Consider the following 21,183-nt stretch of genomic DNA (forward strand, 5'->3'; position numbering starts at 1 on the left):
CTCCCTTCTAAGTACTCCACATTCTTGGGTGTGGGACCTAACTTCGCATTCCACTATTTTAGTATATGGTTTGACAACCCCCCGAGCCCTCATCCACCCTTGGCTGCTCACCAAGAGAGCCTTGGCTTCATAGACACCTTTTTCACTAGCTAATAGGGGTTGCCTTGACCTGGTACAAGGTGCAAACACCATAGTTGGTGCACCGGTGGGATAAGACACTTGCAATTGCCCTACCACTCTGTCACTGGTAACGTTCCACAGGAAAGTCCACCACTACTCTCTAGATTACACTACACTTGGTAGTTAAGATCACTGGACTTCTAGTTTAGGTAAGTTGGGGGTCTGGCGTAACCCTCTCTCTAAACTCTTAGAAAGTATAGCTACTTAAAGTAGGAAGGTGCCCCCAAAATAATCTAGGGAAAAAGGTCTTCAGAAAACACAGGACTCTGTCTGAGGGTCTCACTTTTCAGGAATTGAGGGAGATGTGTTCTACTAGGAAGCTGAAGATGGAGAAATCCCAACAAATCTCTTCTAGGATTGCACCTCCCACCTGATAGCCAGAGCACTGCAGGCCAGGAAGAGCAGGAGGTAGAGACTGTCCCTCCAGTCTTAGAAAGGGTAGACCTAGATTTCATTGGAGAGGGGCAGGTAAAAACTAAGCAACACACCAGTCCTGTAGAGAGCACTCATGGCAGTGAGGGGGGCATCAGTAGGTCCACTTCTACTCCCAGGGGGTTGCTGCAAAGGATCTCCAGGAGGAAGGGTAGATCCTCCTCATCTGCCCATACCCTTGTCTCAGCACTATCTGATGAGACTAACCACTCTAGCTCATGGAGGAGTCCCTAGATAGGGAGTTCAGCAAACTGAGACTAGAAAAGGCCAGACTGAAGCTGCAGCAGCAACAGTTAGCCCTAGATAGGAGGCCTTAGCAGTGGAATGGGAAAGGAAGAATTTGGAGCTAATACCCCATGGTGGCAGCAACAGCTTTAGGGAACCCAAGAGTCAGGGAGGACTCCTATGACTCCAGGAACCTAAGTAAGATTGTCCCACCTTACAAGGTTGGGGATGATTTTCACAAGTGGTTCACCGCATTGGAGAGGGCATGTAAAGGTACAGGGGTCCCTTAAAGACCGTGTGCAGCCATTTTGTGGCTTTTCTTTTCTGGCTCTTAATTTCCCTCTATCTCCTTTTAACTGCTTCTTTTACTACGATGAAGTACATTCACAGTTGAGTGTTTTCCATTATCTAGACATGGTGAAAGCTTACATTGTGCAAATTCATCTATGAAATAAAATGCTAATGAAGTCGACTTTTGAAATGTTTACCTTGTAGGATGTTTTCAAGCCCCAGTAAAAAATAACGAGGCACATGAAAATGAGTGTGTGACAGTTATTTACCACTGTCGCAAGTTAATTTTGTTACGCACTCAGAATGCCTTAAAAAGCAAAATGGCATTTCTTAAACTGAATTACTTCAAAATGTGAGTGAAAGGGACCGGTGGAATTGACCTGCATGTGGACGACCAGAAATGCATTTTAAATAAATAAAAAAGTAAATAAAACATAATCCTTAGTCTTTGCCAATTAACGTTTGTCAATGCTTTACAGTATCAGGAAGAAACTATGCAGTGTGGCCAAAAGTGTTGAATTCTTTTTTTTTTTTAAAGTACTTGATGACACAGCTCCTACATTTTCTCGATGGAGGCATGCGCATGCATGATGTGTGCATGTGCCATTACACATTTGTGCCTTCAAAATAATGTAGACACATTTTTTTTTTTTTAATTACTATTCAGAGTTCGATTGGTAATTTTAGATAAGTGGTGAGAAAGCACTTTTGTTAAATTCAGGAAGCCGGTAGCAACTTTGTCTAGTCCTACCCCCTCCTCAAAAAATAATAAATCAGGTGTGGGGGGCAATAGAGCAATGGGGGAAGCAACAGGAGGGAGGGAGGGAATATGCAACACATTAGGGTCAGCAACATTGGGGTGGTGGGAGGCACAACCAAGTGAGAAAGCAGCACTGTGCAGAAGAGGCAGGGAACTTGGTTGGTAGAAAGCTCACGAGAGAGAACTTGCAACACGAGAGAGACAGCAACACAGTGTGGGGATGCGAGGCACAGAGCTGGAAAACAGGTAAACTCAAGTGAAGTGCTTACAAAAAAGTTGTTTTCCTAAAATTGAGTTGTGGAAGGGTAGAAGCTAGCTAATCAGAAAGATGGCGGAGACTATGCTCAAGGTGAGGAACAATCACAAGATGGACATGCTTGGAACAGGAAACCCATTGAATAAGAAGAAATCAAATGAGAGTGACATTAAAGTGACAGTAAAGCCACAGATGGTAACCTGTGAATGGGATGTAAGCTCCTGTAATTTCTTAGTAAGTCCAGGTGCCTCTTTTGCAACCAGACTGCTTGCCTTATCTGGTAGGCTCAACCTCAAAATGACTCCTGCACATTGGTGTTCCAGTCCTACACCAATTTAGAAGGTAGTTTTCTAAGGTCCCTGATGAAGAGACAGGAGAACAGCACAGTTCTCTCCACCTGACAGATTACTTGTGACTAATGCAGTACCTCTACCGAAGGACCTGACTGAGGTATAGAGGCTGTGTTATTCTGAATGCTTTATATTATGATGCATGCCCCTGCAGCATTGCTTACTAACTTCATAGACACCCACAGCCCGTTGTATGTTGCTTATTGCTGCTGCATTGTGTGAAAGTATTGCACTGACCTCCTATTACTTTGCCTATTAGTTTTGGAGGTCCGACTGGTAGGTTTACAAATTACCAAAGTTGCTGTGCCCCAATTGCAAATGCTTTTTGTACTTTTCTCTTAATGTACTGCCCGTACGGCACCCGTTTAGTTTGTGATACCAGAAGCTAAAGCTCTTCTTCGGGAAATTGCAACCGATATTTGCTTGCAGCCTGAAAAACTGAGGCCATGCACCCACGTTTCAAATTAATGAGGGCAATAAAAGAAGATTGCATATTTTTCCTAGTAGTAATTTCTCTTGTTCATCAGAACCAGGTAGCCAAACGTTGTGTCCAGGTTAAAATAAACTGTTGTGTCATCGTCCCTTGCTTCTTCCTATATATCCCTTTCTTGGTTGAGCATGTGCCCAGTGGCAGCCTCTACTATTTTTCCTTCTCTGGAGTGACCAGATGACTTCTTGTCACTGCTTACAGTCTTCACAGTCTAGGTTTTTAGGTTGCAGCTTTCTGCAGTCTGGTATCTCTTGGTTCATTTAAAGCAAATGTAGACTGACACTCCCAGAATATGCTAGATTACTAAATAGATGGGTCAATGTATTAACAGACAAAATGTATGTTTTCTTTCTAGAAAACAATTGTGCAGATGATGAGACCTTTAATAGAGTAACTCTTTTTTTGGTTAATACCTTTCAAGAAACCGTAAGTCCCTTTCTTGAGCAGTTAGAAGTGAGATTTCTTTCTCTTCTGTGTAGTGTAGGCTAGAAAGGCAAAAAATCTTTGTTATCTGCATTGTGTTCCACCCTTTTGGTCAAGAGCAATAGGTTCGTTTTCCAAATGAGTAAGACCACAGTTGCAGCATTTCTCCTCTTCCCACTGTATGTACCTTTCAGTTGAGGTGTTTCATCCAAAAATTAGGGTACGAGTGGAAGCTGTAGGAATTCATGTTTCATGGAGTAATTAATGTATCATTTGTTCATCCCCCAAATTACAATACTGGCAAAGATGGTCATTTTAACTACGAACTGCAGTTACAGGTAAATAACTAATTTCTTATCCAGTATTGGATCTTTCATAGATTCACATGCTTGAATCTAAGTAGCAAGCAGTATCGTAACATTAACATGGGTGGAGGGAATGAAAAACATTGCGTTGTCCCTTTCTCTCTTACTCCTGATATACTTATACATATGAACTCTCTTCTCGCCCTCTCTTTTTTTTTTTTTTAAACAGAGGTTAGTAAGCATACAGATCAATATTATGGCGAAAGCATAGGCGTCGAACTTGAAGAGAAAAAATCAGATTAATACAAGAACAAGAGATTTAAAATAACAATAATAATAATAATGATAGAAAAATCAAATTCTACATTACCAAGAGTCTCACCTTTACTGGAACAGGTGACGGAGTACTGCTTGGCCCACGGCCACATCTGTCTTATGGGTAGCCTGAAGGAAATAGTGCTGCGCGAAGGAGTGGCTACTCTTCCAAGTAGCAGCACAGAGCGACACCCTAGCAAACAGAGCCGCACAGGTTGAAACTGCTCTTGTTTAATGCACCTTAGGTCGCCTTTGTAGGGGTTTCCCTGCTGCAGAGTGGCAGAATTGAACAGTTGCCAGTATCCATCTAGCTATCGTTGCCTTTGTCACTGAGGAACCCAGACGCCCAGGTCCATAGGAAAGTAATACTTGATCAGATTTGCAAAAAGTCTTAGTTTGCTGAAGATAAAACTTAAGACATCCCTTCACATCCAATGTGTGGAGGGACATTTCTGCAGGAGATGTCGGATTAGGAAAATATGTTCAGACAATAACTGGCTGATTCAGATGAAATTGAGAAGGAACTTTAGGAATGAACTTTGGGTTTGTTTTGAGAATGATTAAATTGTTCGTGACACGCAGAAAAGGTTGCTGTACTGTGAAGGCTTGAATTTCACTAACCCTTCTGGTGGACTTGATCACTAGAAGGAAAGCTACCTTCCAAGTGAGGAAGTTAAGATCCGCTTTATGTATGGGTTCGAACTGAGGCTTCGTTAGTTGAGAGAGCACCACATTAAGGTGCCATTCAGGTAGTGGTAACATTACTGAAGGAAAAACTTTGAATAGACCCCTCATAAACTGCTTAATCAGACGTGACGAACAAAGAGAGGCCGTATCCGAAGAACGCCTGTATGTCAAAATTGCTGCCAGATGCACCTTATGCATAAGCCCAGATTTTGCCAATAGCAACAAGTATGGTAGAATCTGCTCTGGAGAAGCCTCAAAAGTGTGTAGGTTGTGCCCCTGACACCAACAACAGAACCTCTTCCATTTGAGTCGAATTGTTTTGTTTGTGCTGATTGCTCTACCGTTAGACACTCTGCATTCTGAGTCTATGTTAAGATACTGAAACTCGTAGAATTCAGGATCCATGCATGCAAGTGTAGTGACATTGGATCTGGATGTAGAATCTGACCCGAGGCATTGAAAGTAGCGTTGGGATTGGAGGAAGGCGTATTGCTGCAGTTTCCGATATCAGAAGAAACTCCCCGTACCAGCATTGCTGGGGCCCATTTGGGAGCGATTAGTATTAGGTGACAGGGTTCCCTCTTCATCTTGGCTATAACCCTGGGGATCAATGGGATGGGGGAAAAGCGTACGGAAAGATCCTGGACCATCACATCAAAAGGGCATTTCCCCAAGACCTTGGTAGGGGCTACTGACTTGCGTAAAATCGGCATTTGGCATTGCTGTTCGTTGCGAATAGGTCTAGGGCTGGCTTCCCTCATGTCACGAAATTGTTGTCTAGCTGAACTTGATTCAGCTCCCATTCGTGACAATCGTTGTGGGTTCTGCTGAGTGCGTCCGACAGCGTGTTGCGCACCCCTGGAACATGCTTGGTTGTCATAGAAATGTTGTGTCTTGTAAGCCAGTCCCATAGTTCCTGGGCTTCTTGTGAAAGTGTTAAAGACTTCGTGCCTCCCTATTTGTTTATATAATACATGCTGGTTGTGTTGTCTGTCCGTACCAGCACTCGAGAACCTTCTATCTTTGGAAGGAACGCTTGCAATGTGAAGAAAATGGCTTTGAGTTCTAGGCTATTGATGTTCATAAGCCTTTGGCGATCTGACCATTTTCCCTGAACTTGGAGATATTGGAGGTGTTTTCCCCAACCTTCCATGGAAGCATCTGTGGTAATAATAAATTCTGGGACTAACGGAATGAACTTGAGACCTTGAGAAAGATGAGACTGGCAAGTCCACCAACCCAACGCCCTTATAATTTTTGGTGTTACCCGAATGCGATCTTCAAACTAACCTTGTGGTTGGTTCCACTGAATCTGCAATTCTTTTTGTAACAATCTCATTTCGAGACGCGTATGTGGCACCAGATTGATGGTGGAAGAGATCATACCCAGGAGCGACTTGTACGACCTCACTGAAACGGACCTTCTTTTAGATATTGTTTGTGCCAGGGATGTTAGACGATGCTGATGTTCCTGCATAAGGAAAGCTTTGCTCATCTACATGTCCAGAATTGCTCAGAAAAAAATCATCCACTGAGTGGGCGTTGTACAGGATTTTGTGACATTGAGTGTGAAACCCAGTCTTTTAAAAAGTGCAGTACAAGCCTTTGTTGCTGCTACAGTTTGTTGTTTGGTGGGTGCCTTGAGGAGCCAGTCGCTCAGATATGGGAATACCTGGTGACCCTGCTGCCTGAGAGCAGCTGCTGCTGGTGCCATACACTTGGTGAATATGCGTGGAGCTGAGTCCGAAGGTTAGGACTCAAAGCTGATAGTGAGTGCCAGCCACTGTAAAACGGAGGTATCTGCAATGCTTGGGATGGATGGGAATATGAAAATAAGCATCCTCCAGGTCCAGAGATGTCATATGGTCTCCACTGTTCAGGAGGTTCAATATGTCTGAAAGAGTGATCATTCTGAAAGTTTGTTTGCAAAGGTAGGTTGAGATGCCGAAGGTCCAGAATAGCTCTCCATTCCCCTGATTTCTTTCGCACAAGGAAAAAACTGGAATAAAATCCTCTGCCTCTCTAAGCCATAGGATGCTCCCTTGAGAAGCATCAACTGGACTTTCTTTTTCAATAAGTGAAGATGAGGGGAATGCACCCCTTTCGGGGGTGGTTGGTGGCCTGACAGTGAATTCTAGGGTGTGGCCGTAAGCCACGATGTTCAAAACCCATTGGTCCGAGGTGATAGACTTCCAATTGCGCAGATATCTGGTTATGTTCGCTCCCACCTGGTGTTGGGATAGGAGATTAGCTGGCACTACTGAAGGGTCATTGTTTACGACCTGTGTCTCTGGGCTGATGAGAAGATTTTCTACGGGCACCTGTCTGGAGAAACCAGCTGTCATTGGTTGTCTAAACGATTGTGGCAGTCTGTATTGTTGGTACGGCTGAAACTGTTGAGAACGGATATATGATCCTCTGTAGGAGGAAGGACCACGCCCCCTTTCCCCTTGGAAAGGCAGTTTCCTATATTATAAAGAACCAAGGGACTTAGCGGTATCAGTGTCAGTTTTAATGGCAAGAAGAGCCTCATCTATATGCTTGCCCAAAAGCATGTCTCTGGCATATGCCATGTCCAGCCATCCTTGGCGTCCCAGAATGGTAGCGCCTGCCAATTGCGGAAATCTGGTTGAGGCTATGTCCATGGCATTATCAATAATCTCAGAAGAGGCGTGCTTCCCCTCCTGTAAAATCTTCTCAGCTTCTTGCCTCTGCTCCTCAGGGATGAGAGCCAGGAAAGGCTTAATCTCTGACCACATCTGCCTGTCATACCGTGCTTAGATGGCTAAGGTATTAGCAGCTCGTACCGCAACGGTCAGCATGAGAGAAATCCTTTTCCCAATCGTGTCAAGGCGTCGACCACCCTGTCAGGTGGCACTGAGATGGGTTTTGCTGGATTCTTAGAACGCCTCTGTGCAGCTTGTGATATCACAGTCTGGCTGAGGATGGCCCGTGAGACATGCAGGAGCATCATCCGGAGCCCTGTATTTCTTATCGATCCGTGGAAGGACCTCTAGCACCGTAGCAGGATTTTTTTTTTATCCTGACACCCTCCTACCATAAATGATCAATGATAGGAATTGATCTTATCGATTTTCATGCTTGGTCCTTGAAGTCGTACAAGAAGCAATCAGAATGCTTTACTGTAATGGGTAAATGAAACCTCTCCGCTACTCTTTCCATAATCGTGTGAAACCCCCAATATCTTGAGGAGGGGAGTCCTCTGTAGGATATTGAGGTGGGGATGGGGTAGGGATAACATAATCCTACCATTCTTCATGTTGACGTGGTAATTTACCCTCTTCCCTAGTTTTGTCATCCGATGTAGAAGGATCATCTCTAGGCGGAGGAACAGCATGAAGGGGGTGGCATCATTTTGGGTGTCATTGGAGGTGGCGTGTCTAGGAGCAGAACAGAAGTTGTGTTTGGCGGAGTAGATGGTAGTACTTCTGTCTGTGGAAGAAAGCGGATTCTATAGTCCGCCAGCATGCTCTGAAGATCCTCTATAAGTGAACGAGGCATAACCGCCTGCTCCTGTGGACGATAGTAGTCCGTATAATAGTGGTGTTCTGCGTACTTTTGAGTAGAGGGTTGGCAATAGTATCCCTCAACCTGTTGAGTCTGATCGTCATAGTATTCGTCTTCCTCGTCCTGATATATCGCATGGAGCTCCGAGGGACTACGAGCCTTTCCGAAAGGTCCTTCCACATCCGAGTCCTCCATGTCTAAAAGGTGACTTGGAAGAAGAGGTGAAATGTTTGTCGCATAAGTCATGGTAGGCTTGTGGTAGGTTCTAATTTTGATGCTCGTCGACGATGGAACTGTAGACGGAGGAACCGTCGATGGAGGAACTGTCGACGGAGGCATCGACAGCGGAAGTGTAGACGACATCGATGGGAGTGTAGACGATGGCAGTGTCGATGATGGGAGCGTCACTAGAGGTGATGCCGTCGACGACGCATCCGGTGAAGTCTTGGACATCTCCGAGGGCCTCGCAGAGGAAATTGGCCCCAGAGTGGAGAATATCGTTGTCGTCGATGCTGATGGTCTCGTCGATGATACAGTGACGACGGTAGTCATCAACGATGTTGCCGTCGACGATGACTTCTTCTTGATGACAGAAGAACCGTAGATTTGTGCCCCTTTTGGTTTAGTTTAGTTTTGGAAATTTATAGAGCACATGGCTACCCTAGGGCCTCCCAGCGCTGAAGGAAGGTGATCGCTCCTGAGGCAAAAAAGTAGACTACCAGAGGGATTAGCTCGGAAAAAGAACAGTTTTGAGTTTTTTCCAGAACAGACGTTCTGAGGGTTCTTGCCGAAGCTCTAAAGGAAGAGCATTCCAGAGCTGTGCTGCTTTTACGGAGAAGGAGTTTCCTCCCCACAAAGACCTCTTAAATCGTGCTGTGTGTACTAACCAGGAGGTGGACGATCTTAACGTTCTGGTGGGAACATGAAAGAGAATGCTTTGCCTGAGGAAAAGAGGACCTTTATGATGCAGGGCTTTGTGGGTCATGCATAAAGCTTTAAAGTGATTCCGTTGTTTGATCGGTAGCCAGTGAAGCGCAGCTAGAGCTGGCTTGGCAGAGTGGTGTCTTGGTAGGTTAATAAGAAGCCTGGTGGCCGCATTCTGCGCAACCTGAAGTTTCTTAACAGGATATTCTGGTGAACTGAGGAAAAGGGAATTAAGAGTCTTCTTGAGGGTTCTCAGGAGACCGAAGCAAGAAGAAGAGATCTTTTTAGACTGTTGTTCCATGGTTAGACGGGGGTCGAGCCAGAAACCAAGGCTCTTTATGTGTTCCTTGGGGGAGGAAGATTGCTGAAGGCCTCGGAGTACATTGCCAAGGGGATTGAGGGGACACCATTGCCCACAAACATCACCTCTGATTTCCCATTGTTAAGTTTCAATTTAGACCGGTTCATCCAATTACCAATATCCGCCAGACATAAGGATAGGTTAGTTAAAAAAGGAGCCTTAGTGTTGGACAGGGATACTATCAATTGAGTTTCGTCTGCGTAGGTAACCACTGAGAGGTCATAAGGTTTCACTACTTTGGCCACAGAAAAGAGAGAAACGTTAAAGAGAGTACGGCTCGGGGACGAACCCTGGGGTACGCCACATGTCAAGGGAAAGGTGTCTGATAGGAAAGAACAGTCTGAGACTTGGAAGGTTCTTCCTGTGAGAAAAGAGGAGAACCAAGTTAGTGCAGTGCCCTCTATCCCTATCTTGGAGAGCCTATGACAGAGGATATTATGATCCACAGTGTCGCAGGCAGCGCTGAGGTCCAGTAGGATAATAGCTACATGTCCTCCCTGATCTAGAAATTGCCGAGTAGACTCGATAACTGACACGAGAGCTGACTCGGTGCTGTGTTGGGATCTAAATCCCATTTGTGTTGAATAAAGGAGCTCATTGTTTTCGAGAAAGCAGGTCAATTGGTTATTAGCATGTTTTTCCAGAATCTTTGCTGAAATGGGAAGAAGGGCAATGGGCATATAGTTGCTAAGTAAAATAGGCTCAAGTTTAGTTTTTTTAAAAAGAGGTTTAATAATAACATGTTTAAAAGATTGTGGCAGAGATCCTGTAGATAAAGAGTGATTTAGAATCCTAGTCAATGACGGAACAATGGTATCAGAAACTAGCGCCAAAAAGACCTGAGAGGCAGGGTCAAGAGGTGATCCTAACTTAATGTTGATAAGAAGGTTTGTTACCAATGTATCAGTTAGGGGCTGGAAAGCTGCAAATGAGATCCCTGACTGCTGAATGTTAGCACCCTGATCGTTCTTGGATTCCTGATTGGAGGTAGTAGGAAAAGAAGAGTATATATTGGTAATTGTTTCCTGAAAATAAACTGCTAACTTATTACTGTGTTCGATTGAGGGCTCTATAGGTGAGTCACTAGAGGGTACAAGGGTAAGTTCTTTGAAGATCTGGAAAATCTTTTTCTGGGAGTTTGCTGATTGCTCTATTTTGGTGCTATAGTAAGAGGAATGAGCTAATTTAATGTTATGATGATAGCTCATAATAGATTGTCTATACGTTTCCTTGGAGAAAGCACTATAGTTTTTCCTCCAAATTCTTTCCAGCTTTTTGCAGTTCTTTTTTTCTTCTAGCAGGAGAGAAGAGAACCAAGTATTAATCTTGTGCATAGGTTTCATTGGTCTCTTCTTAATGGGCAAAATAGAGTCTAGGAAGGTAGAAATCCAATTATTGAAGGACCCTTCATTGATGTGGTGAGAGTCATGATAGTTTAAGGATGAGGAGAAAAGGGTGTTACGCCAATCCTCTGGCACAAGTTTAGGCCATTGACGACCTGTAGTTTTTGTAGTGATTTGAACACCTGAAGGAATATTGTAAACAGGTGTAAATGACAGAAGATAGTGGTCTGTCCAGATAAGAGGTAGAGGATTTGAAATAGAAAGATCAGATATATTGCTGAAGATGAGGTCAATAGTATGGCCTTTATGGTGAGTGGGTCCAGTGGTGTACTGAGTGAGATCTAGTGCTGCCAACGAGGCTAAAAGTGATTTGGCAGAGGGGCAATCTGTATTGTCAATATGAATGTTAAAATCTCCAAGTATAGTTAAATTCGGAGTTTTACAGATAAGACTTGCCACTGAGTCAGGTAAGGCATCTAAAAAGCTTGCATATGTGCCAGGGGGACGGTAGATAAGGATCCCAGAAAAAGTAGCTTACAGGGGGTAGCCGGAGCAGAGGAAGCTACTTCTGAAGAGGGTTGCTTTTCCCTTTCACTCTTTTTGGATTCCTTAGAGTGATGATGCATTTTTAGGGACTTCCTGCTCGCCTCAGAGTCACTGTCCTCATCAGATGATGTTCTCTGATATTTGGTTTTCTGTAGCCACAATAACAATCTTCCCTCTCTGTCTCTCAGAGTTTTTGGTGGAAAAGTACGACAGATCTTACAGTCCTTTTGCCTTATGAGTGTGATGAAGGCATAGTTTTTATGTGGATCATCCACATGAACTCTCTTTTTCCCACAGGTCTTGCAGGGACGAAAGAGGCCTTTAGAATCTGACATAATTTTTTAAAATAAGAAAATCCAAGCCTTCTCTGAAGAATAAACTGTGGAAAATACCTGAGTAGAGCTCGGAGAGACTCCCTTCACACTCAACATGCGGTGAAAATCTGAGGAAAGGAGCTTCTCTTGGGAGTGCTGTCACCTAATTAACTGTGATTCAAGTTTGGTCCATCTTATATAATGACATGGACAATCGGTCAAATTTGGGCCTGTTTTGCATTGCAAACTGTATGGTCAGTTTGGTTATTGCTATGTACTGCTTTTTAGGATACCGTGGGACTCCTAAGTCAATGACTAGAGAGATTCAAGTATGTGTATCTATGAAAGATCCAATACTGTATAACTATAATTGTCCCATAAAATGTGCTTCTTAACTCTTCTCATTGGTAGCTTCAGTGGTCTGGACTTTGAACTAAAACACACTAGGGAGAGAGTAGTGGAAAGTACCGAATTGGAAGGGGGAATAAGGCAGTGATGCATTAGAATATAAGAAACAAGCCACAGATTATTAGCAACTTTTACAGCATCCACATGCTCCAGACCTTCTCGGTATGAATCTACAGCTTTTGTCAGTGCTGTGCTTGTTACTTAAACAATAATACTTTTTGGATGATATGTGATTGGAATTGCTGCAGGCATCCATTTTCTTTTCAGTGATGGTATTGAATGTCAATTAAGGCTGTCAATTTCTTTTCTTTTTTTAAGCCACAACAGATCTTGTGTCACAGTTTCGGTGCACATTGAACAGCACTCTCCTGAATCCAGATCCAGCATGTCGACCCCCTCTTTCGAGTTTGCTGTCCAATGAATTTTTCAGGTGATGGAGTTCTATATCATGATCATTGTTTTAGCTTATCTTTGACATATTCATTCACAACATTCATTAATCAATCTGGGTATTGTTTTTAATTGGTCTAGAAAACAAATAAAAATCTAAATTTTAGTGAAATCGCATTGAAGAAAATCTCAAATTGAGCGTTTTGTTATCCTCATGGGTAAGTTTTATCCTGCGCTGGTGATATCGTTGATTGACTCGGACAGAGTGGGAATTGAGCATCATAACACCATTCTTTCCTGGTTGATTTGTCATCCAATTTTCGCCATGCTTTAACTGGCTTTTAAATGATTGCTCTCAGTAAAAGTGTATGCGTATGGGTTTTGTTCATATACCATAAAATATGGCAAGCTCTAACATGGCATTTGTGAAGATTTAGGCTTTTTTCACATTTGATTAAATGTCATTACTCATTTTAAAGGTCAATCCCTGAAATGACAGCACGTTTGGTTTTAAATTCAGTCAACTTAAACAATAATAATTCTTGCAGCTGTACACTACCCCCAGTGACCATACTAAACTGTGTCTAAAACCTGCAGTCTTTTAGAGAGGGGGGAGAGCGAGAGAGAGAGAGAGAGTACAAGACTCTGGAGGCCGTCTGTTGTATTGGGACATTGTGGATGCAGTCAGAGACCACACCCATCTAGAAAATTACATCCACGCCCTGCCAAGCCAGGAGCTCTAAATGTGTGTGATGATGCATTAACAGAAGGCATTATTGTGTGACATCACCCACAAGCCTAGAGATTGCCCCTATGCTAGTTGTCTCAGACTGCCTTAAAGAACTGTTGGGTACTCAGATAACATAATAGCAATATCAGAGCTTTCTTGGCACCAGCAAAGGCCCACCAGGGACTGAACTGTCACATTTACTGCAGTTTGTGATGTAGCCACTACAGTCTGCCTCTACAGAGGCATGGTATGAAGCATTCTTTAGTACATTCTATCTTTTGTGTTCGAAATCTGTGCCCAGGTCTTCCTGTAGAAATTATTTTGTGTCATATCTTCCTTATTTTTTTAAATAATAAACCTGACCTCATAAAACTAGTGTTCAGTACATATCTTGTCAGTTTTATGAGTTTTTTCATCTTAGCATTCCACTAGATGTTGCTTTATGTTTTGTTTTTCCAATTACTTTTTCTCATTTAGAATTCTTTATCATGGTTTACTGATAAGTGAGTGGCTGCTTGCCTTTGATTAGATCATTTTTTGTCTGAATTCACATATCTTTAAATTGAAGTATTTTTTAAAGAAGTGTACATTAAAGTCGTATAGGTGTCTCAGTATTGTATGTGCTCAGTTATCCCCACAGGTGCTTGTTTGATTTAACAACATGGCATTCATGTCTTTAATTTTAGGTCCTTGTGCTGATAACTAACATGAGCCAACACAGTGCCCTGGACAAGTGATATACATATGTGGATTTTTTCAGTATATTTATCCTGTTAAAGTTGAGTGGAATGTGTGGTGTATGTGTTAAGTACACTGCTGTACTTAACTGAACTGTGTTTCACTTATCCTTTCCTCCTTTTTTCTTGCTTGTTTTATCATCTTTATTTCAAAGGTTTGCAAAGAAATTACATTAACGAAATAAGCAATAGAAATGCAATTAGCAGGTAGAGAAAGACAAGACATACTCCTCACAGCACAATGTATGAGCTTGAATATCGTGGGCACAAGCACACAGGATCATCTGTATAGGGGCTCCCTTCCTCCTTCCCCCGTAACAGCAGCCCCCCTCCCCCACTTGGTTACTCTTATAATGCTTCACCCCCTCTCCTTTCACCCCAGATTTTTATACTGTGCTTGCAATCTCCACTCCTGGGTCCTGTCGCCCTTTGATGTCCATTCATGTGAGGTCCATGGGTCTTCTTTCACCTCAGTCTGCAATATCACATCCAGTATCTCAGCCCAGTCATCCTCTACCCTCTCATCCACTCTCACCTTGTGCATAGAGCCCTCCTCAGAAATAGGTCATTTTTCAATGCCTTTCCTTTATTGCTGTGTCATCAGGGTTGTTGGAGAGAGCCATTTTATAACAATCTTTTGTTTAGCGACGACCAACCCCAAAAGTGTCATTCTACACTGTACACACTTCTTCTGCGGACAGGCAAAGATATTCAACAGCGAATGCTGCCATCTGACACTATCCGCATGGCTCTCTGAAGCTTGCTCACCCTCCTCCCCGATATTCACCTAAACTCTGGCAGTGTCAGTTCATGTGTCTGAAATCTGCTCCAGGGGCGCTGCACCTAGGGCACCTATTTGATCTCCTGGGTTATATTCTCAGTAGTCTCTCCAGGGAAAGTCAAAAGCTTAAATCGGGCGTTTACTAGATACACCCTTAACTAATGCACGCACCTCATCCCATTCTTTGTCTGTCATGAGTCCCTCTTAGTTTGCCTCCCAGCTAAGCCTAGCCATGAATACTGTTCTTTGTCTATCTTGTTTAAGCGTAGCATAGAGTCAAGGACACCAGATGCCAGGGAGAGCCCATATCCAAAACTGCATCTAGTGTTTGTGACCTTTGCTGGGAATCTGGAAAACCCGTCCAGATCTCTCTGGCTATTTCTGGTAATTTGGCAAATTGTAGGTACTGCCATTGACCTGCAGCAAAACACTCCTGTGCTTCCTGAAAGGTAATGCGTTGATCCCCTGGACAAAGATCTCCAAGTGTTTCAGACCCTTCCTCTCGCCACCTCGCTGTGGACATATATTTGTCAATATCTATGAAGGGCTGCAGCCACCAGATTGGCAAGTGCTGGGAGAAAGGGGATATGTGCAGCACTACTCTGCTTGCTTGCTCCCACACCCTCACCACCGTAGACACCACATGCGGACTAGATATGTCAAGCTGTGGGCCTGCCATTAAACTTGCTAGCAAGTGCATGTTGTAGCTGCTCCTCAAGGTAAGAGATCTTGCAATCCCTACCCACCCAGGCCCAGATCCCTCTTCAAAAATTGAAGCCTCGCTCTACTTTGCTTGCCCACCCAGACCAGCGATATGAGAATACTGTCAAGGCTTTTGAAAGCTCTCCATGGCATCTCGCTCTGTATGTTTTGCAGGGCGAATAAACACCTAGGGGTCACAACCATTTTTTTGCAAGTGCATCACGGCCAGCCTCAGACAGCGGGAACTTATTCCAGAATTCCACTAACTCCCGCAGGCCAGAAAATAACTTCCTTATGTTAAATATTCATATTGTTTATGCTGCATGTGGGCCATTTGTATGCCGAAATAGTGGAACTTGTCCATTTTCCACCATAACGCCAATGTTGGGAGCAGTTCCGTCGGCCTGCAGGAAGGCCAACTTGTCTGGGTTGACTTTCAGGCCAGAAACCCTGTCAAAACTCCTCAACTCCTGCATCAAAATCGGCACTGCCACTTGAGGCCTTCATAGATACAGAAGGGCATCATCTGCATATAGCGAGACCGTGTGCCCCCGAGTACCCACTTGAACTCTCCAGTCACCTAGCACAATACGTAGATGTTCACCATTGGCTCCATAGCCAGCGCGAACAGGAGAGGCAAGAGGGGACAGCCTTGGTGGGTACCCCAGCCTGTACTCCATTTTTCCGAGGTATAGCCTTTGTAGCGAATCCGAGCCATCATCCCTGTGTATAGCAACTTGACCCACCCTAAAAACTTAGGGCCAAAGCCCAGTTTCATAAGGACTGCCCACAGCTAGTGCCAGCACACAGTATCAAACACCTTTTTGGTGTTCTCTGTCTCCATTCTCTGAATAGAATGCATGATATTCGTTAGCCTTCTGGTATTCATGAGGGTGCTTCGGGCAGGAATAAACCCACATTGATCTTCATGAACCAAGGAGCCAGTCATCCCCTTCAGTCTGTTTGCCAGTAGCTTATCCAACACTTTCACGACTGTGTTTATCATAGCAGAGGTCGTAATGCCCCCAGCTTTGTTGGGTCCTTATCTGACTTTGGAACCGTTTCAGGTGCTGGCTCTCACATGGTCGATGGGAATTCCCTTCTTTCTCCATCTTCTCTGAATACTTCTAGCATCCTGTCCGCCAGGGTTCCCACAAAAGTAAAATAAAGTTCAAAGGTAGACTGTCTGACCCCGGTGTCTTTCCTCTGGCCAATCCTTTATGTCCTCAGTCAGCTCCCCCTGTGAAAGGTTCCCCTCCAATGGCTACAGCTGGTCCTTTGAGACTCAGGGCAGCTGTAACGGCTGTAAGAACTCCTCCGGTCTCCCTGGGAGAACCCCCTCACCATTTTTGTACAATGTAATCAGGTAATGCTGAAGTGTAGTATTGATAACCTGCCTGGGTCACCACCCTTTCCCTCTGTCCAAGTTGCCTGGTTTATCCTCCCCCTATATAGCTGTTGTCTGTAATCCATCTTCTTGAATTTGTTGAGCCTGTTCCAGACTTCCACTACTCTCTGCTGGGTTTCCAGGTGATCAGCGGTCCTGACACTGTCTACAGATCTTTACACTGAAGCTGTGCCCGTTTCTCCTCCTCCTCATGGAGCTCCTGTCTCAACTAATGGGCTATGCCATATATCTTGGACATACACTCCCCACGAAGTACCGGCTTAAGCGTCTCACACTCCATGGACCGCGCCGCCGCTGTCCCCCAGTTTGTCCCCATATACTACTCTTTTTCTTTTCTGATATGTTCTCAAGTATCCTCAACTCAGATGAGAAGTTCATGTTAGTACAGATGAAGAGGATTTGCTATTAGGTGCACCCAGAGATGATCCCTCAGCTAAATCCTCCTAATCTCATCAGGGCGCATTTTGGCCATGAGGTGCAAGTCAGTTCTGCCCATATTGAGTTCATAGATCTATCCCTGAATATCCTATCACACTCAAGAGCGGTGTTTCGATGGGCCGCCACATACTACCCTCTGAAGTTGTTGAGTGCCTGGCAAATGCTATTTCGAAGCAAACAACTATGCCCTCCAGACACTCATCAATACTCTATCACATCCTAATTCAAAATGTAACTGGGCTGTGTTGTTTGTGTTGTCCATATACACAAACACATAAATAAAGACGTCTTAGTACATATTGAAACAGTAAACTTTACACATATTTCATGAAGTTAATGACAATGTAAGAATGTAGAAACCACAATAGCCACAGGATAATTCACTAGACATAATTAATATTGAAACAAATCATCAGCAGTAGTAATGCCTGGAGACCTTAAAATAGACAATACAAATAATTCTCCTGGCTATATACTGGCAGTCACTGTATGTTTTCTTTCGAAAACTGTTTGGGATGCTTTGCTGCATTCCATGGATGAACAGTCATTCTTCTTCTGTCAAGTGTCCTATAAGAGGTCCCGCCGTAAATTACATCTGTACTAGTTATCTCTATGCATTAATGCCAAATACGTTTGACCCCACTCTGTTATGGCAGCTGAATGTGTAGCAAATAGAAGAATCTGAGCACACATCTGAGCACAACATGTTATATCTTTTCAGCCAAGATAATTGCAACCAAGCTTGTTACATCTGTTCAACCATGATAACACGTATTTACACTGGAGTGCATGTAGACACATAAAAGTAGATGTAGGTAGTACACGGAAAGGCGAAGACATAAAAATGCAGTTGTCCACTTCAGAGGACCTCAGCTCATATTATACAGACATACTATTGTTCAGTTTCTCTAATAGCTAAATGCTTACTCAGGTTAAAATTATCTTTTGTAATTTAGGCACAGGGTCGCTCGAGCTGACTGAGTATCTGCTCCTTCCGTCTACTGATCTAAGTTAGCAAGTGAGATACCTTTGCTATCTGTCTGCACCCCAGAATGCATATGTCACCTCTGGACATTTGCATCAGGTACTTGACTTGTCTTGCCGAAGGCTGAAGATGTGAAGCTATCTGTTCCAAGTGCTTCAGAATTGAAATCAATTTGGGACTGATTTGGAGGCTGTCGGTTCACCTAAGTTGGGTCATATGCCTCTAGACTCTATAACCCTGGTACTTTTGGCACACCTGGTCTGAGATAGGTTATTTTCCATTTGGCCGCCTGATGGTTGTTCGTTTGACCTGGCTAGGTGTCAAAGTATCATTGGCTAGTCCAGCGGAAGCTCCAGGAGCACATTTGAACATTGTTTAGTGTGTTATACAGTACAATTTGGGCTCTTGGTAAGAAACAGTACTTTTAATGTCTGTGATTAGTGTAGAATTTCAAATGGAATTGCATGAATGGAAGAAATATATGAAGCCATGATATCTTTGGCCTCAAGGAAGGCTCCTGGGCCAGACGCCTTGTCACTTGAGTTTTTAAAGCATTTTTTTAAAAAATATGAAACAATATTGTAGTATGACTTATACAGCATGGAGGAATGAGAGAGCCAAGGAAATACTTAAAATATTCAACACTTCCAGTTTCCCCTCAATCTGTTTCTCCACTCCCCCATATTCTATTCTAGAATCTCTCCCTATGGCACAGTAGAAAAGGGATGATAGGAGCATACCAGTTAAAACATAAATACAAAATGGAGATAACATAAAGGAGAAAATATACACAGTTCCAATGAACAATATGACACTACCCCCCAAACCAAAAGAAAAACATAAAAAATACAGCAATACCCAAGATCAAAAACTTCAATTTAGCTTCACAACTCTGTTCATATTCCCGATGCGACCATCATCAACTTTGACAGCCCCTTTGAACACTTTGTCATCTTGAATATTTTACTGAAATGTGAAGGTTCATTGCTTGTTTTCCCTAATAATTTTATTTTTTATTGAATCACCCACCCACCCTCACTTCTATTCTCTTACCTGATTTACATATGTCATATATATGTTTTCTTTTTTCTTGAAGGTTTTTTTCCTTTCTTAGAGCAATTCTTTTCCGTTCCTCTCAATCATTGTATTCTTTAAAGTACAACTTAACCCATGGTGGATTTAGTTTTGTATGCAGTACTCGTTTTCTAAACAACACAAAAGGAGGTTGACCAGTGTTAGTGTGAGGGGTATATCTGTATTCTTCTACTTTCAATTTACCCAACTCGATCCAGCTCACACCCATCTCTGCTTAGCCAATTGAATGGTTTCTTTTAGAGTCCTGTTAAACCGTTCAACCATCCCATTAGATTCAGGATGATATAAAGCAATTTTTTTATGTACAATACCCTGTGACTCAAGAAAATCACACATTAACTTAGATGTGAGCTGAACCCATTATCTGTTAATATATTCTTTGGATTTCCTTCTCTTGCAAACACTTCAGTTAAGAACTTTACTATTGTCATTGACATTACAACAGAGGTTACCATAACCTCCGGCCAACGAGACAAAGAATCCATCAAGACTACTACATATTTCAAAGCAGAGCCACAATTTAACGCACCCATAATATCCAAGGATACTTTCTCCCATACTTCCTTAGGAATCTCCCTTATGACCATGGGATGAGTCCTTGTCCTCAAAGTTTTGTCACCCACTTTACATTCTTCACTGTCTCTGACTTTTCTTTCTACTACCAAGTTCATAACAGGCCATCAATATGTGCTTCTTAATCTTTCTTTAGTTTTGCATGTATCCTGTTGACCTGAATGTGCCAGACTTATTAAACGTTCACGTAAATTAGTGGGAGGAATTAACCTACTTCCTCTCAAAATTAATCCATTGTCCACAGAAAGCTCATTCCACATCTTCTTAGACAACAACAAACTCTTTTCCTGACTCACTGAAATATTACCTGACACTACCAAGTCCATGATTTTCATAAATTTTTCATCTCTTTAATTCCTCAATCCACTTCTTTTCAGAAATACAACCATCAGTTATACCACAGACTTTGATTTCATCATCAACCCACCATGACGTTTCTTCATCTTCAGCATCCCCCACATTCACTCCGCATCCTAGATAAGCAATCAGCAGTTTTATTTTCACACCTAGGAATATATCTAACAATGAATTGAACGTCTTGTAGTCCTACTATCCACTTGCACATTCATGAAGATACACAATCCAAATAATTTTTTTCAAAAACCTCTTGCAACGGGTTATGGTCAGACTGTACTACAAAACGTACACCCCACAAAAACTGTTTAAATTTCTTGATGGCCCAATAAACAGGTAAGGCATCTTTCTCAATAGTAGAATACCTGATTTCCGCTCCCCTAAGTGTGCTTGAAGCAAAGGCATTATTGATCTCTCTTTCATTATTTATCTGCTTATGAACACAACCCAAATCTTTGTCGCAAGCATCGGTTATAATACAACAAGTTAGCCCTGGTTGAAAACTCTTGGGAGATTGTGCAGAGGATAAGGCATGTTTTATATCATTAAACTCCTCCTGACACTCTTCCGACCAATGAAATTCCACTCCTTTTTTGAGTTACTCCCTGATGGAACAAGACCTTTTAGCAAAGTCTCATACATACCTTGCATAAAACACTGCCATCTCTAAAAAAAAAAAAAAAAAAAGCTTTAACCTCCTCTTTTTTTCTTGGGATTGGTAGGGTTAGCTATGGATTTCACTAAGTCGTCCTTAGGTTGCAGACCCTTAGCTGATATGATGTAACCCAAATAGGTTATTTCTGACATAGTGAATTCACGCTTTTTCCCCCTTTAGATTAATACCCTTCAACC

General features: G+C 42.9%; 1 protein-coding gene across 1 annotated transcript in view; it reads left to right on the forward strand.

Annotated features, from left to right (window-relative positions):
- SCYL3 (SCY1 like pseudokinase 3) overlaps positions 1 to 21,183 on the forward strand; it is a 617,362-nt gene that overhangs the window by 307,776 nt on the left and 288,403 nt on the right. Inside the window, exon 5 of the mRNA XM_069231087.1 lies at positions 12,457 to 12,568. Within this exon, the coding sequence (XP_069087188.1) occupies positions 12,457 to 12,568 (112 nt within the window). The remainder of the gene's footprint in view (positions 1 to 12,456; positions 12,569 to 21,183) is intronic.

Source organism: Pleurodeles waltl, chromosome 4_2, assembly GCF_031143425.1.
Source record: "Pleurodeles waltl isolate 20211129_DDA chromosome 4_2, aPleWal1.hap1.20221129, whole genome shotgun sequence".
NCBI classification, from domain to species: Eukaryota; Metazoa; Chordata; class Amphibia; order Caudata; family Salamandridae; genus Pleurodeles; species Pleurodeles waltl.